General features: G+C 38.1%; 1 protein-coding gene across 1 annotated transcript; it reads left to right on the forward strand.

Annotated features, from left to right (window-relative positions):
- The first annotated feature begins 5032 nt into the window (after window positions 1-5032).
- On the forward strand, window positions 5033-7208 carry P2ry10 (P2Y receptor family member 10). Its single transcript, XM_052745697.1, has one exon. The coding sequence runs from the start codon at window positions 5072-5074 to the stop codon at window positions 6056-6058; it is 987 nt and encodes a 328-aa protein (XP_052601657.1). The 5' UTR covers window positions 5033-5071; the 3' UTR covers window positions 6059-7208.
- Window positions 7209-16079: the final 8871 nt, after the last annotated feature.

The raw sequence follows: 16079 nt of genomic DNA on the forward strand, positions 1-16079 counted from the left end.
GTGATACACTAATTTTATTGATAGTTTAGATAGATTCATTTTTTTCATGATTTCTTTAAAAGAGTCCTCTAATGAGCTTTATAGGGATAAAATTTGTGAAGTTTCTGTGTTTTACACAAATGTATCACAGGATTCATAGGATTGGATTCTGCCATAGTCCTCAAAAGTCCATCGGGGGAAAAGTTAAATAAATAAGATCATTTCCCTTTTATACTTTCTAAGTGTCAAGAACTTCAGGATCTGCAGATCTAGTCTCCTCACTGCCATTCAGAGTCTAAGTGCAGATAAGAAGCCATTTGCTAATAAAATGAGGCAGATATACTTATCTGTGATACCTTTATAATGTTCAATGACAATTAATAAAATAAAAGTATAAGAAACCACGAGAAGCATTTTACAAGGACTGCCTTTTTCTTGAGATCCTGCTGACAGTGGATAGTCTGAGACCTTGGGGATATACTGACTTTTACTAAAGGATGTATGTGACCACCTGTGATTTCTCAGTTGTTTTGTTTCCTCTTCTTCTAAGCCTCTACAACCATGACTTTCCTGAGCAGGAAAGGGTACATACTGGGCAGTCTAATAATCCAAATGAGAAGACAGGTTTTAGGGAAATAGCAGGTAACAGAAGTGTACTAGCTGATACCTCAAGGTTTTCATTTTTGCAAAATGCACAGAGATGGGACCTTTGAACGAATCACATACACATTCTTTGAATGCTTAGTAGCTACATAGCGATGAACAAAACATCTTTTTTTATGGCACAAATGAAGTTAATAACAGTGAACTATGTGGTGAATAAATGATTAAGTGAGCCTTTACATTTCCTGTGTTGATGCTATAAAGATTAAGAATAAAGAACATGTAATGGTAAATAGGATTACCTTGAAAGATCAACTGGTGAAAGCTTTGCTAAGTTGCAAACCAAGACTAGCTAGATGTATAAAGACATGGAGGGGGAACATTCTACAGGAGGAGCAACAGATGCAAAAAGGGAAGCACACATTCAGGAATGAATCATGAATTTCACATCTCTTCACGAGACAGGAACCAAAAATATATCTAGGTTAAAGGAGAGCAATGTTGGCAACTTAAGTACGAAAAACTACCCAGAAATAGAGAGAGCAAAAGACAATGAGAGATCCAGGGCTAGAGAGGCACAGCAAAAGCTAGAGAAACTGCCGTGATAGAGAAGAGTAGTAAAGACAGCCAAGGAGGGAACACATTCCAACACTCGACATTTTCATCTTAGTAGATTTTTAGATTGCTTTTATTTCTTAAATTTCAGAGTGAAACAAATTCTTCAGAACAAGTTAAGTATTCCTGTTCCAAGGTATTATATTTCTTTTGAACCAAAAAAATGAGTTCCCCATGTCTCCCAGCATGGAGATTTTACACTTAGTTTTCACTGAGGAGATTGAGGGGAAAACTCTTCCTATTTACTCCTCAGTTTGGAGACGAGAAGAAGTTCGGTAACCAGGTCCTGAGAATCACTAAATTTGTGACTAATTGTGAATTTCTGAATTGAATATGTGCCAGAATCGGAGGCACAGAAACCCGTGAGCTCTGTTGTTTAACTCAGAAGTGTGGTGAGAACTCGCTGTTAGGAAGTGCTACCAACTGCACCAGTGAAGCAAAAGCAAAGAGCCATGTTTGTTAAGTGCAAAAGCGGAAGTGGAACTCGACTGGGCGTGAGCTGTTCTGAGTTCTTGAAATTGTGTGCTGGCAGCTTCCTTTGCTCTCTGACAGCCTCTGCATGGGTACCTGGTGGTAACAGAAGCAATGCCAATGTTGAAGTCAGAGTGGTTATTGGGAAGGATTTATTTTTACTTATTTCACCATGGCAGAGGGCTTTCGCCATGGTGGATGGAAAACAGAGACACAGCTCATTACAAGTGAACCACCACACAGTTAAGTTAGGCCTCACCTCCTAAAATTTCTGGAGCACCACCAGCTGAGAACCAATCAGGAGCATTTCCTTTGAATCTGTGAAATGGTGGATAAGCTAGCTACATTTTAAAGTCACACCTAGTTACAGGGAGGCAAGTAAAATTTGAAAATACCTTAAGACTTGGAACAACCCTGTAAAATGGTATGATTAGCTTTGTTACCTCTGTGGTGGTTTGAATGAGAATGGCCACCCCCACTTAGTCACAAAGTGTGGAAGTGTTTGGGAAGGAGTTGTTGGAGTAGGTGTGACCTTGTTGGAGGTGGTGTGTCACTGGAAGTGAGCTTTAAGATTTCAAAAGTCTATGCCAGACCCAATTTCCCTCTCTTTCCCTCCTCCCCTCGCAACCGGTTACTTGTGGATCAGGATGTAAGACTCTCAGCTACTGCTCCAGTTCCATGCCTGTCTATTTCCCATTATGATGACCATTTACTAAGCCTCTAAAACTGTAAGCAAGCCTCCAATTCTCCAATTAAATGATTTCTTTTACAAGAGTTGCCTTAATAATGGTGTCGCTTCACAGAAATAGAACACTAACAAAACCTCTAAATTCACTAAATCACTCTGAACATCAGTCTCCCCATCTGTACTACTACTACTAATTTATAACAATAATAATAATAATCAATAACAGTAGTTTATACAAGTAAATTAGATAAAACATATGGCTACTTTTTTGCTGATTTTGATGTACATCTTTGATGGTTGAAATATGACTTCTTCCCTATCACCCTTGAATTCCTTTCTACTCTAAGTCATCCATACACACACAAGATGACTCCATTACTCTTTATTACACATCACAGATGATAGACCACCTAGATTTATATGTGAAAAAGAGGTAGCACTGAAAGTACTTGAATTATTTTCTGTCTGTGAAATCATCACTTTGGGTTCTGTTGTTTTATTCCATCTTCGTGTATTGCAATGGGACTGAAAATGGTATCAGATGTCATTCCTTCACAAATAAAGAGAACTTAAAACTACATCATTCCATTGCAGTAAATATACTCAACACACAACAGAACAAAAATAAAAATGTAACAAGCTACATTATGTCAAAAACAAGCCCGGGGCATGCTTGCTTGATTTCCTTCTTTCTTATGATAATTACTTTAATGAATACAAAATTTAATTTTAAGTTGTTTTCCAAAGGTAGTTTGGATGGCCTGTTTTACTGTTGCTAGGGCAATGTTCACTGTGACTGTTGGATAATATGTCCACTGCTGATGTTGTGCTAGTATAGGATTCTTTTAAATTGAAAAATATTGTTTGAGATTATAATATGATTATATCATTTCCCCTTTTACCTTTCTTTCCTTCAACCCCTCCTATGTACCCACCTTACTTTCTCTCAAATTCATGATCTTTCTGTTGTTCGGTGTGTGTGTGTGTACTCCTAAATATATAAATATAACTTTCTTAGTCCATGTAATGATACTTGTATATATTTGTTTTTAGGACTAACCATTTGTCATTGGATAATCAATTAGTATTGTTCTTCCCTGAAAGAGGACTATTTCTCCCACTCTCAGAATTCCTTAGTTGCCTATAGTTCTTTGTCTGGTGTTAAGGCCTTATGAGTTTGTCCCCATCCACATTAGTATATCTATTGGTGGTGTATTTTTTCAGCTCATATTTAGGTAGTCATGTTGATGAGACTTCATGGGTATAGATTCTCTGATGTTTCTAAGAGATACAATCTCACAGCAGACTTCCTGTTCCTATGGCTCTTATAATCTTTTCACCCCGTTTCTCAATAATCTCTGAGCCTTAGGAGCAAGAGTTGTATTGTAGATGTATCCCTTAGGATTGGGTCCACAACTCTATATTTTTGTTGGTTGTGCTTTTAACAGTCTCTGTCTATTGCAAAGAGAGGTTTCCTTTATTCTGTAGGTGGAATGAATATTTAAAATGTAGTTAGGGATTATGCTGGTTTAGTGAAATGTCAGCTACAGGTTCTCTTCTAAGATTTGTGACTTCACTAGCCTGGGGTTAATTGACTAGGTTTCCAGTACCAGGCAAGATTTCCTTCTTGTTGAATGGGCCTTAAGTCCAAGTTAGAGAGCTGTTGGTTACTGGCAAGGTGTGCATGCCAGTATTGCACCCTTGGGATTGTCATGTCATGCTGGTTGTTGCGTTGCTGGGATTCATAGGCATCATAGCTATCAGTTGCTCTCTTCCTTTGGAAGTTTGCACGGTACCTTTTGGTACCATGAAAGCTAGTCCTGAAGGAGAAGGGTTCAGATCAGATACAGCTCATGTTCTCTAGGTCCTGTGTCCAGAGTGCATGGTGCCTTCAGCAATGTGGACTTACCTTCCCCCTCTGTTAAGTAAGGACAACAGCAATACTCTATGTTTTGGAAGTCTATTGGACAATCCCGACCAACAACCTCAAAAGAGGCTTCTCATGCCTGGCATTGGAGTTTTGCTAGATAGTCTATGGCTCTTGGGGGTAGTATTTTCAATCTGGATAGGAACATTTCATTTAAAGTATATATGTATACGTATACAGCTTACAGTAATAATGGTATAGGATTCTTCAGGGAGGGAGACTTGAACACTATACTTCCAAGATTACAAGAAGGAAGTAATCATAGTTTAATATCTAAAATCAAACGGTATTGAAGTGTTTCATGTAAACTGAGAATGGAATACAAGCCCAGAGAGATAGGCCAACTTCAAGAGGACCCCAGAGTAGCAAGGTGATAAAATAATGAGAACATTATATTCCCAGATTCTCCAAAGTCAGCCATATCAGTGACAATGCAAACTCAAAGATGCAAGGCCATTTTTTTAGTGCTGGAGAACCAAGTTAAGGAATATATTAATCGCCACAATGTCTCTGCTATGGTAAGAACAATATAATAAACATATCAAGGCTCTTTTCCATTACTTCTTAACTGATTTACTGTGCGATGTTGGGTCAGTGGTGCATCATCTTTGAGCCTCCACTTACATATCTGTGAGTTGTCTCTAATTGGAATATTCTATATTTCAGTGTAAAAGAGAGCCCTAAATATGCACTAAAAAGATTACTTAACCACTGTATTTTTTAATTTTTGTTTGGACAGGAACCATAATTCCACAATTTACCTTGATGAACATATTGAGCTATTCAAGATGGGCAGCAATAGTACCAGCACTGCTGAGAGTAATTGCAATGCTACACATCTGACATTTCAGCACTCTCTGTATGCAACCACCTATATCTTCATATTCATCCCTGGTATCCTGGCTAACAGTGCAGCCCTGTGGATTCTGTGCAGCTTCATCAGCAAGAAGAATAAGGCCATCATTTTCATGATCAACCTCTCAGTGGCAGATCTCGCTCACGTCCTGTCCTTACCTCTCCGGATTTACTATTACATCAACCATTACTGGCCATTCCAAAGGGCCCTTTGCCTGCTCTGCTTCTATCTGAAATATCTCAACATGTATGCCAGCATTTTTTTCTTGACATGCATCAGCCTTCAGCGGTGCTTCTTTCTCCTGAAGCCATTCAGAGCCAGAAACTGGAAGCGTAGGTACGACGTGGGCATCAGTGCTGCCATCTGGGTCATCGTGGGGACTGCCTGTTTGCCATTTCCCATTCTGAGAAGTGCTGGCTTAGCCAACAACAGTGAGTTCTGCTTTGCTGATCTTGGGTACAAACAGATGAACGCAGTGGTTATGGTCACCATGGTTACAATTGCAGAGCTGGCTGGATTTGTGATTCCAGTGATCACCATCGCATGTTGTACCTGGAAAACAACTATATCCTTGAAACAGCCACCGATTGCTTTTCAAGGGATTAGTGAGAGGAAGAAAGCACTGCGGATGGTTTTCATGTGTGCTGCTGTCTTTGTCATTTGCTTCACTCCTTATCACATTAACTTCATTTTTTACACCATGGCAAAGGAAAGCATCATTACTAGTTGTCCCATTGTCAAAAGTACACTGTATTTCCATCCTTTTTGCTTGTGCCTTGCAAGTCTCTGCTGCCTTTTGGACCCAATTCTTTATTATTTCATGGCTTCAGAGTTTCGTGACCAACTATCGCGCCATAGCAGCTCCGTTACCCGTTCTCGTCTCATGAGCAAGGAGAGTGGCTCATCCATGGTTAGTTAAAATGAAATAATTCTTCAGTTATTATTATCTTCACCTTGGCTGTTTGAACTGTTCCAAAGGTAGGAATTGCCAGGCAAAAAATTTCTTTAATTGAACATTGGAAATAGCAGAAATAAATTTTATTGTGTGATGGTTGTAGTCTCAGGATTGTGCCTCCACAGATGATGGAGGTACAACTTGAAAAAATGTGGGAGAAGAAATGAAAAGGGGATCCATCTGCTTCTAATTTAAACTTCATGGCATTTTATTAGTTAAAAGTCCCAGATCAAGTTTTTACAGATGTTTCCAACCAGAAATTGAACGTGTGTATTTAAAATTGTCTTCTGTAAATAGAAAAGTATTGAGATGCAAGATACAGATTAATCTTTACAGAAAAATAAATGTCTTCCATGGAATAATTTTATTTCTGAGTGGAGTAAAAATTTCAACTCTTTCTAAGACATAAAACACAGATGAAGTGACACAAAAACCAAAGCATTCAGTCAACACTGGAAGCCTGCTACTGAATTAAGGGCATGAAAAGCTACTCCTTGAACATTTATAGATGGCTATCATTTTCTGAACTGGTACTTTCCTATGTATTTTTATATATATCATCTTACTTTCTAATAGAAGTGACAAAAATGTGGAAATGCAAATACAAAGGCCTAAATGTAATATCAGAGAGATTAATTAACTTGCCTTAGGATTAACAGTTAAGTGTACATGGAATATGATTATTTTATTTATTCCCTCTGCTTATAGTTTTATATGTATTAGGTCAATATTAAGTTTGAGTTGAATGCTGGAGATACAAACTGAAGATAAGAACAGGAGATAAAGATCATTTGAACACAATTTTCTTAGACTCATGGAAAAAGCCATAGGTTTGAAATTAGCATGATTCTGACTACAGAGTCTTCTATGAAAAATATATTGTCCTATTACTGTAAGGATCTGCATAATCTTGATGAGAAGTCCAACAGTTCATTATTTCAATGCCAGTTTTATTGCTTAATGCAAGCCATGCAAATCCCATAAATAGAAAACTATAAAAACTGAGCCACATTTTAGGAAAGGTAGGTGCCTTTTTAAAAATTCACCCATTTTTAATTCTTAAATATTACTACATGTTACCAAGCAAAATCTCAAGGTGTTTTCAGATATCATAACTCACAGAATTGCATTAGAAAGGGAGAAATATCATCACATTGTGAATAAATATGACAGGAATATGTGAACTTGTTTTATTTTTTCTGAACATTATGGATATTAGTTTAAGTATTCTTGTAGAGGATTTAAATATATGGAACTCCTCAGCTTCTCAGATTGACAATTCACTGGTATTTTAGGTTTGAAATTTACATATGCAGTTGGTGTACATGCAAAAGAAGGAAGTGGTAGTTCTTATAACATGCTTTTGTGTAGACTAACTAAGGAAGAGGAAGGGACCACCAAAAGGAGGAATTAAAAAGAACATTTCTTGGTTTCTTGGGCATGTGATAGTTCTGTAATTATAAAGTAATAAAGTGTTTTTTTTTTTAATTTGGAACTACGTGTGTTTTATTAACCAGAGTCTGTAGGCACTGCTTACAGAGAGGGTTTTCAATGTGTTTGGGATTAACGGTAGCATCATCACAATCACTGTATCTACCATCTCAGTCTGAAGAGATGACTTTTCAAGAAATTCACTTGGAACCACATATCCTGCTATAGTCTTTGTGGAGAAAAGAAAAATCAGCTCTCATAGTTTGCATTTTGTATGTCTCCTTGCAAGTGTTTGGGAGAACAGTAGTGCTTTCTGCACAGTTAGTTGAATAGCATATAAGTTAAACTACATAGCTTCCATTTTGGCCTTCATTGAAAAGGAATTTTTGGACTTTTTTTTTCAGTTGTGAATCTCTAATGTGGTCATAGAGAAAAAATGAGGATGTCTAAGCAAGCGATGGTTGGTTTTAAATTTCAAAGGCTGGGCAACCTCACATAATGTCAAGGAGGAAGGTGATGGTGATTTTAATGAGGAGACTATTTTACCTGAGGAGCCTGAAACCCAAAACAAGATGCTCATAGTTCGGAATCCTATCCAACTTTCCAAGTTCAAATAAAAAGCAATTAGCAAGGTTATTTTAAGGCATTAGAGTGTATAGTAACTATGATAGTTACAATTATGTTTTTCAGAGAGATGTGAGGTCAGAAGAAGGGCACAGCAAGCCATACAGCCTAGAATTGGCCCTTCAAAAACTCAATTCTAGCTGTAACTGCCTTACAGTATCCACAAATCTCTGTAAGATAACTTAAAATCCACTTACAAACCATATTGAATCCTATAATACTGACTAGTTCTGATAGTTTTTGAAAAAATTCAAAAAATATTATAACTCATAACAATTTATATATATTTAAATGCAGTTCCTATACAATTAGGTATGCTGTTTACTTTTTTTAGGAGAAAGGGATTTTATTTGTTTGGAGCATTGTTTACTTTTCTTTTCTTTTTTTTTTTTTGGTTTTTCGAGACAGGGTTTCTCTGTGTAGTTTTGCGCCTTTCCTGGAACTCACTCTGTAGCCCAGGCTGGCCTCAAACTCACAGAGATCCACCTGCCTCTGCCTCCCGAGTGCTGGGATTAAAGGCGTGCACCACCACCGCCCGGCTACTTTTATTTTCTTTATGGAATAGTAAATGCTACAAAAGCATACATGTATAATATTTTTCACTTCAGTATGTAAGAACAAAATTTTTGTCAATGTCCTCCTATACCAATGTTGAAAAAAGTAGCTAACACAGAATATTATAGTTTGGTTAGAAATTATAAAAGGAGTAATTAATAAGTTTTAAAATTAAAGGTTTAGAATAAAGAGGTCTCAAATGCCAGGCATAGGATTTGGAATTTTAAGTGATGGAGTGACACAAGGTTGATAATTAGAACTGTGGAAGTATGAACAATGATTGGAACCACCACACCTGGCAAGTGTTCATATTTTAAAAGTAATTTTGATTTTATTCGAAAAGCCACACAATTAGAATGTTATACTTTTGTTGCAGCTTCTTTACAAAATCATTAAAGTTCTTCTTCTTCATTCTGTCTTTCATTAGAAAACAAACAGGCTTCTAAGGAATTATAATAAAATAAAGTAAGATAAAACAAAAACTAACACATTGAAATAGGAAAAAACAAATGAATGGAAGGGAAAAAGCCCCCCAAAAGGCACAAGAAACAGTTATAGAAGCAGAGACCCACTTGTTAGCACACTCGATCATAAGTTTTCTGCACCCTGAAGGCTTCTCCACAGTCACAACAAACCGAATCAGATTGAATTGGAAAAACCCAGGTTTAATGGTTAAAACATTCCCCGGCGATTCCCGGCCTTAGAGAGGAGATGGGGATGCGAGTCAGGAAGAGCCACTTATCTGTTTTCAGGATGCCCCTTATATACCCTGTGGGAGTGGTCTTGAGCCTCTCTGGGGGAGGAGCTGTGTTTGGCAGGCTTTGAAGGGGCGGGTTTACAGAAAGAGATGGGGAGGGGAGTTGAGGTGGATCTTCCACTAGACTCCCTCCAAACACTCAGAAATCCCATAAAACACAAAACTTGAAGCCACAACATATGAGCAAAGGACCAGCAGGACAAAAAGAGAGTAAAAACTATAAATTAAATTAAACAAAAATAAAAATAAAATAAAATTAGAAATAAAAGGAAAAATCGCTGACATGGCATTATGGGACAAGGAACTTTCAAGGATACTGTTGAATTCATTTTCTGTTGGCCATCTATTGCTGGGCATGCAGCCTACCCTTAAGAGTAGTTTGCATCCCCTGGGAGACTCCCTTGGAGGAAACAAAATTTTCGTTTGCAAGTGGTTATCAATTGGAGATTGCTCCTGGGTTAGGGAAAGAGGCATGTGTCCACTTCTTTAAGCTCTAGGACCCCATCTTATGAAGACCTGTACATGCCCAGTGCATGCTGCCTTGGTCTCTGTGAGTTCATTTGTGCATAATCATGTTTATTTAAAGGACCTTGTTTTCATGGTGATCTCCTTTCCTTCTGTATCTTACACTATTTCTGCCTCCTCCTCTGCAGGGTTTCCTGAGCTCTGAGGGGAGGTAATTGACAGAGATGTCCTACTTAGGGCAAAGTGTTCCAAGGTCTCTCTCTCTGCCTAATATCTGGCTGTCAGTCTCAATATTTGTTTCCATCTGCTGCAGGAGGAAGCTTTTCTGAGGATGATTGGGCAAGGCACTGATCTCTAAGTACAGGAAAATGTCATTGGAATCATTCTATTGTGATGCAATTAATAATATTTTTTAGAACAGTAGTATTTGGTTTTACCTTAGGTCTCTGGGCTATCTAGTTTTAGATTCTTGGTCATCTAAACAGTGTCAGGTATGGGTTTGATCTCATGGAGTGGCCTTCAGTCAAATCAGATATTGGTTGATTACTATCACAAGCTTTGTGCCACCCTTACACTAGTACATCTTGCAGGCAGGACACCATTGTAGATCAAAAGGTTTACAGCTGGGTTGAAGTTCATATTTCTCCTTTGGTAACATGAAGGGTATTTTCCTGTACCAAATCATAGCATGTAGGGGTGAAGGCCCTATATAGGTGCCAGCTCAGCTTCTCCATGCTCAATGATTTGTACAGATGTTGCCTTCAGCAACTAGGCCTTGCTGCCAGTTTTTGAAGAGCAATCTACAGTCTTGGTAATAGTCTGGGTTGCTTGGGGGTTCCCATGGAACCCTTTTGGCCAACAACTCAATTACATGTAACCTAATCCTGGTACTGGAAGCTTTGTCTGGTGACAAGAGATGGCCAGTTGGGGCTCTGTCTTCCCTGTTATTTGGTGATTTCATTTAGGTCACCATCATTTATTTTAGGAAGTTTCTACTGTATAAGGCTTTCATATGATACCTCAAATGGCCATCTCCATCCATCAATAACTATCTATTCTACTTCCTCTTCCCAGGGAGATTTATCTGCCACCTCAGTCCCTTACTCCGTACTTAATCTCTATGGTTCTATAGATTGTAGTTTGGTTATCATTGACTTAACAGCTAATCTCCACATATAAGCAGATACATACCATATTTACGTTTTTGACTCTGAATTCTATCCATTTACTTGCAAATTTTGTGATTTCATTTTTAAATGGCTGAAAAATATTCCATTATGTAAATATACCACATTTTCTTTATTCATTCATCTGTTGAGGGACATCTAGGTTGTTTCCAGTTTATGAATATTATGAATAGAGTAGCAATGAACATGATGGAGAAAACATTCTTTACGGTTGCATGAAGCATCCTTTGGGTATATGACCAAGAGTGGTATGGCTGGATATTGAGGTAGATCAATTTTCATCTTCCTGAGGAACCATCACACTGATTGCCACACTGATTTCTATAGTGACTATACAAGTTTCCATTTCCACAAGCAATGGATGAGTCCCCTTATTCCACATCCTTGTTAGAATGAGCCATCATTTGTTTTATTGATATTAGCCATTCTGATGGGTATAAGATGAAATCTCAAAGCAGTTTTGATTTGCATTTCCCTGATGACTAAGAATGTTGAACATTTCTTTAAGTGTTTTTCAGCTATTTGAGTTTCCTCTTTTAAGAATTCCCTATTTAGGTCTGTACTCAGTTTTTAATTGAGTCATTTAATTGGGTTAATTTGGTTTCTTGATATCTAGTTTTTGAGTTCTCTCTCTCTATATATATATTGGGTCTTAGCCCTCTATTGAATATGTAGTTGATAAAAAATCATTTCCCATTTTGTAGGCTGCCATTTTCAAATATTGACATGTTACTTATTGGGAGGATCTGTTTATAATTATAATTACTTTTGATATAATGTTTCCAAAATTTTCAGAATTTATTTGATGAAAGTATTATATTTATTTATTTTTATAAGGGTTTTACTGTGCAGCACAGACTGACTTCAAACTCAAGATCCTCCGGCATTAGTCTTCCCGGTGCTGAGATTACAGATTATTACAAGCATTTTATTTTGTATATGTGTATTCTCTTAAATAAACAAATTCAACCAGTTCAGTCTGCATAATGTTACTCCTATGTGTTTTCAGTGCTGATAATTTGGTACTGGATAATCAATTGGTGCTTTCTTTCCTGGGGAAGACTATTTCTTCCTCTCTTAGTGTTCCTTAGGGGTCTGTAGTTCTTTGTGTAAGGGTGAGGCCTCCCGCCTCCCCAAGTCCACATTAGTATGTCTATTGTTGTCATTATGCAGCGTACGTTTGGCAGTCAGTTTGGTGAGACTGTAAGGGTGTAGCTTTAGACATTCCTAGGAGACATAATCTCACAACAAACTCTCTGTTCTTCTGGCTCTTACAATCTTTCTGCTGCTTCTTCTGCAATGATCTCTGAGACTTTGGTGTAAGAGTTGTATTATAGATTTATCCCTTGGGACTGTGCTCAATAACTCTGCATTTTGAATGGTTGTATTTTTCTGTGGTGATCTCTGTCTGTTGCAAAGATTTTTTGAATGAGGGGTTAAAACTACACTTATCTGTGTGTATAAGGACAAATATTTAGAATGTAGTTAGGGATTGTTCTGATTTACTGAAAGGATAGGTGTAGATTCTCCTCTAAGATCCATGACGTCACTAGCCCTGTGTAGTTGACCAGGTTTCCAGGACCAGGCATGGTTTCCCTCTTGTTGAGTGGGTCTTACATCCAGTTAGATCCCTTCAGATTATCACCAAGGTATGTGTGTGTGCTACTATTGCACCCTTAGGGCGATGGTGCCGTGTTGGTAAAAAAATAGTAATTAATACCGGAAATTATGTACATAAAGGGAAAAACAATTGTTTTAAAGTACAATGTTTAGGAGCAGAGTGAAGCACTATAAAGTCCAAACCAGATTGGTGGACATTAAATTACATAAAATGTGATTGTGAGTTTTGAAGTTTCTATCAACTGTTGTTAATAGTCTATTATTCACTAGATTATAAAGAAAACATCAAACCCAAACTGTAGTAATTATTCATTTGATATTGTGTGACTAAAATTAGAATTATCAAGAACATAAATAGAAAAAAATGACAGAATAATGAAGATAAGTTTAAAATGCTCTGGTAAGTCATTTAGGTTAGCATACTGCTTCAATCCTGGCTACTCAGGAGATTTTGGCAAGAAATCACAGACTCAAGGCCAACCTGGGCTATGCAGTGAGTTTGAGGCTATCCTAGGTAAGAAAATTTGAGACCCTGCCTCAAAAATAAATGTAGAAAATAATGTTGTGTAATAGCTTAGTGGTAGAGTAGTTTTGGAATATGTGAATGATGGTGGGTACAATTTAATTCCTGCTGCTGAAAAACAAAACAAAGAAACCAGATTCATAATTATATATCCAATGCAAAAATATGAAAAATCTTTTTATTCTCACTTTTCATTAGTTTTTTTTGAGAATGTTGTACAATGTATTTTAATCACATTGCCCTCTCCTGTACTCCTCCCAAATGCATCCTCCATTCCTTGCCCACCCAACTTGTGTCCTCTTTTTTTTTTAACCCGTCAAATATAGTTTGTGATGATCATATTCTCTTTGGCTTGTGGCTTTCATTGCAGTGTGGTCAATCCACTAAGGGCTACACCCTCAAGGAAAACTAACTCTCTCTCTCCCAGAAGCTACTAATTGTCAAGAGCTCCATGGCTAGTGCTGGGATTTCATAGCAAACTCCAGTCTCCAGGCTGGAATTTTGTTGCCCTTGATCTTGTGAAGGTCTTGTGTAATCTGTCATATCTGCTGTCACACATGTACAACTGCCCTGCTGTATCTAGAAACCACTGTTTTCTTACAGTCATACACTGCTGAAAATCTTATTGGTACAGACGTTATATGGAAAAATTACCAAAATGAAACCGGGCAGTGGTGGCACATGCCTTTAATCCCAGCTCTTGGGAGGCAGAGGCAGGAGATCTCTGTGAGTTTGAGGCCAGCCTAGTCTACAAATGAGTTCCAGGACAGCTAGGACTACACACAGAGAAACCCTGTCTCAACGCACCCCCCCAAAAAAACCTGCCAAGCTGAATCAAGAATAGATTAAAAATTAATTACATAAAATTATGAATATTTAGTACATTTCCACCAAGGGCAACTGGCTATACCTGATGTATTTTCTTAAATTTCCAATGAGCCCATACTGTTAATTTTTTTTATATAATTTACAAAACTTTTTCTCGTGTTCTGCTCACTTGAACTTTTTTTATTCTTCTCCCATACAATACACCCTGACCTCAGCCTCCCCTCCCTTCACTTCTCCTAGTCTGCCTCCCCTCCCCTCTTCCCTGGATCCACTACTCCTCTGTTTCCTCTCAGAAAAGAGCAGGTCTCTCAGTGATATCAGCTGAAGTCAGCATAACAAGATGCAATAAGACTAGACATAAACCCTCATATCAAGGCTGGACGAGCCAACCCAGGAGGAGGAAAAGGGTCCTAAAAGCAGGCAAAAGAGTCAGAGACACCCCCACTCCCACTGTATGAGTCCCATAAAAACCCCAAGCTAAGGGGACTGGAGAGATGGCTCAGAGGTTAAGAGCACTGGCTGCTCTTCCAGAGGTCCTGAGTTCAATTCCCGGCAACCACATGGTGGCTCACAACCATCTGTAGTGAGATCTGGTGCCTTCTTCTGGCCTGCAGGCATCCATGCAAGCATAACACTGTATACATAATAAATAAATAAATCTTAAAAAAAAAAAACCCAAGCTAAACAACCACAGCAAGAATGTGAAAGACCTAATGCAGATCCATAGAGGCTCTGTTATTGCTGCTTCAGTCTCTGTGAACCTCCATGAGCCCTGGCTAGTTGATTCTGTGGGCTGTGTTCTCTGGGTGTCCTTGACCCCTCTGGCTCCTATAATCCTTGTTCTCTCTTCCGAGGAATTCCCTGAGCTCCACTTAATTTTATTTTTAATTTTTTGTGTGGTTCCTAAAGTGCAGAAACAGAGGTGTCCTAAATCATCCTGTAATTCAATGGTGTCCTGACTTTGCAATACTAAAAGTAAATCACAGTTCTCTACAGAAAATATAGTAAAAATTCTAGATAAAATATTGACAAATACAATTCAATACATTAAAATCTGAATATTATTACATTTAGGTAGAATTTTAGGACAAAGCTTATTTGACTATAATATTAGCATACTGTTAGGACTATAAAAAGCTCAATAAAATATCCATTCAATTACAAATAAACCTAACAAATCAATTTGCTCTTCCTTTTCTCCTCCCACCCCCAAAAGTGAAATTGAGTTTAATTGCTTTCAGTCTGTGAGGAATGGACCAGTAAAGCTGTCTAATTGACAGCTATTAAATAGCACATGTAAGCCATTTGATTATTAACATTTATTCAAAACAGAAATTTGCTCGTGAGTTTGACTAAGTTCTAGAGCAACCTGAAGTTTAGAATATTTCTAGGCATTTGTTTGACTCATTAACAATAGAACACAGTTTAGAAACCGTATGGTCTGTCTTACCTATGCTTGAGGAAGAAGAAATGTTTGCTAACCATCTCTATAGACAGTATCTGTCCAAAGGCAAGAAAATTATGTACATCCAGAGAGGCAAAATATAGGTAAAACATTTAAAAAGGAGCCAAATTGCATTTGGGGGCATTTGCAAATTTTTTTTTTATTTTGCAATACAATTCAGTTCTACATATCAGCCATGGATTCCCTTGTTCTCCCCCCCTCCCGCCCCCCCTCACCTTCCCCCCAGCCCACCCCTGCAGGCCAAAGCCTCCCCCGAGGACTGAGATCAACCTGGTAGACTCAGTCCAGGCAGGTCCAGTCCCCTCCTCCCAGGCCAAGCCAAGAGACCCTGCATAGGCCCCAGGTTTCAAACAGCCAACTCATGCAATGAGCACAGAACCCGGTCCCACTGCCTGGATGCCTCCCAAACAGATCAAGTCAAGCAACTGTCTCACCCATTCAGAGGGCCTGATCCAGTTGGGGACCCCTCAACCATTGGTTCATAGTTCATGTGTTTCCATTCGTTTGGCTGTTTGTCCCTGTGCTTTATC

This window comes from Peromyscus californicus, unplaced genomic scaffold (genome assembly GCF_007827085.1).
Source record: "Peromyscus californicus insignis strain IS unplaced genomic scaffold, ASM782708v3 Scaffold_10__1_contigs__length_136768540, whole genome shotgun sequence".
Classification (NCBI taxonomy): Eukaryota; Metazoa; Chordata; class Mammalia; order Rodentia; family Cricetidae; genus Peromyscus; species Peromyscus californicus.

Bases quoted from the DNA above. Each gene is read 5' to 3' on its own strand.
- P2ry10 (XM_052745697.1), top strand. From the start codon at position 5,072: ATGGGCAGCAATAGTACCAGCACTGCTGAGAGTAATTGCAATGCTACA.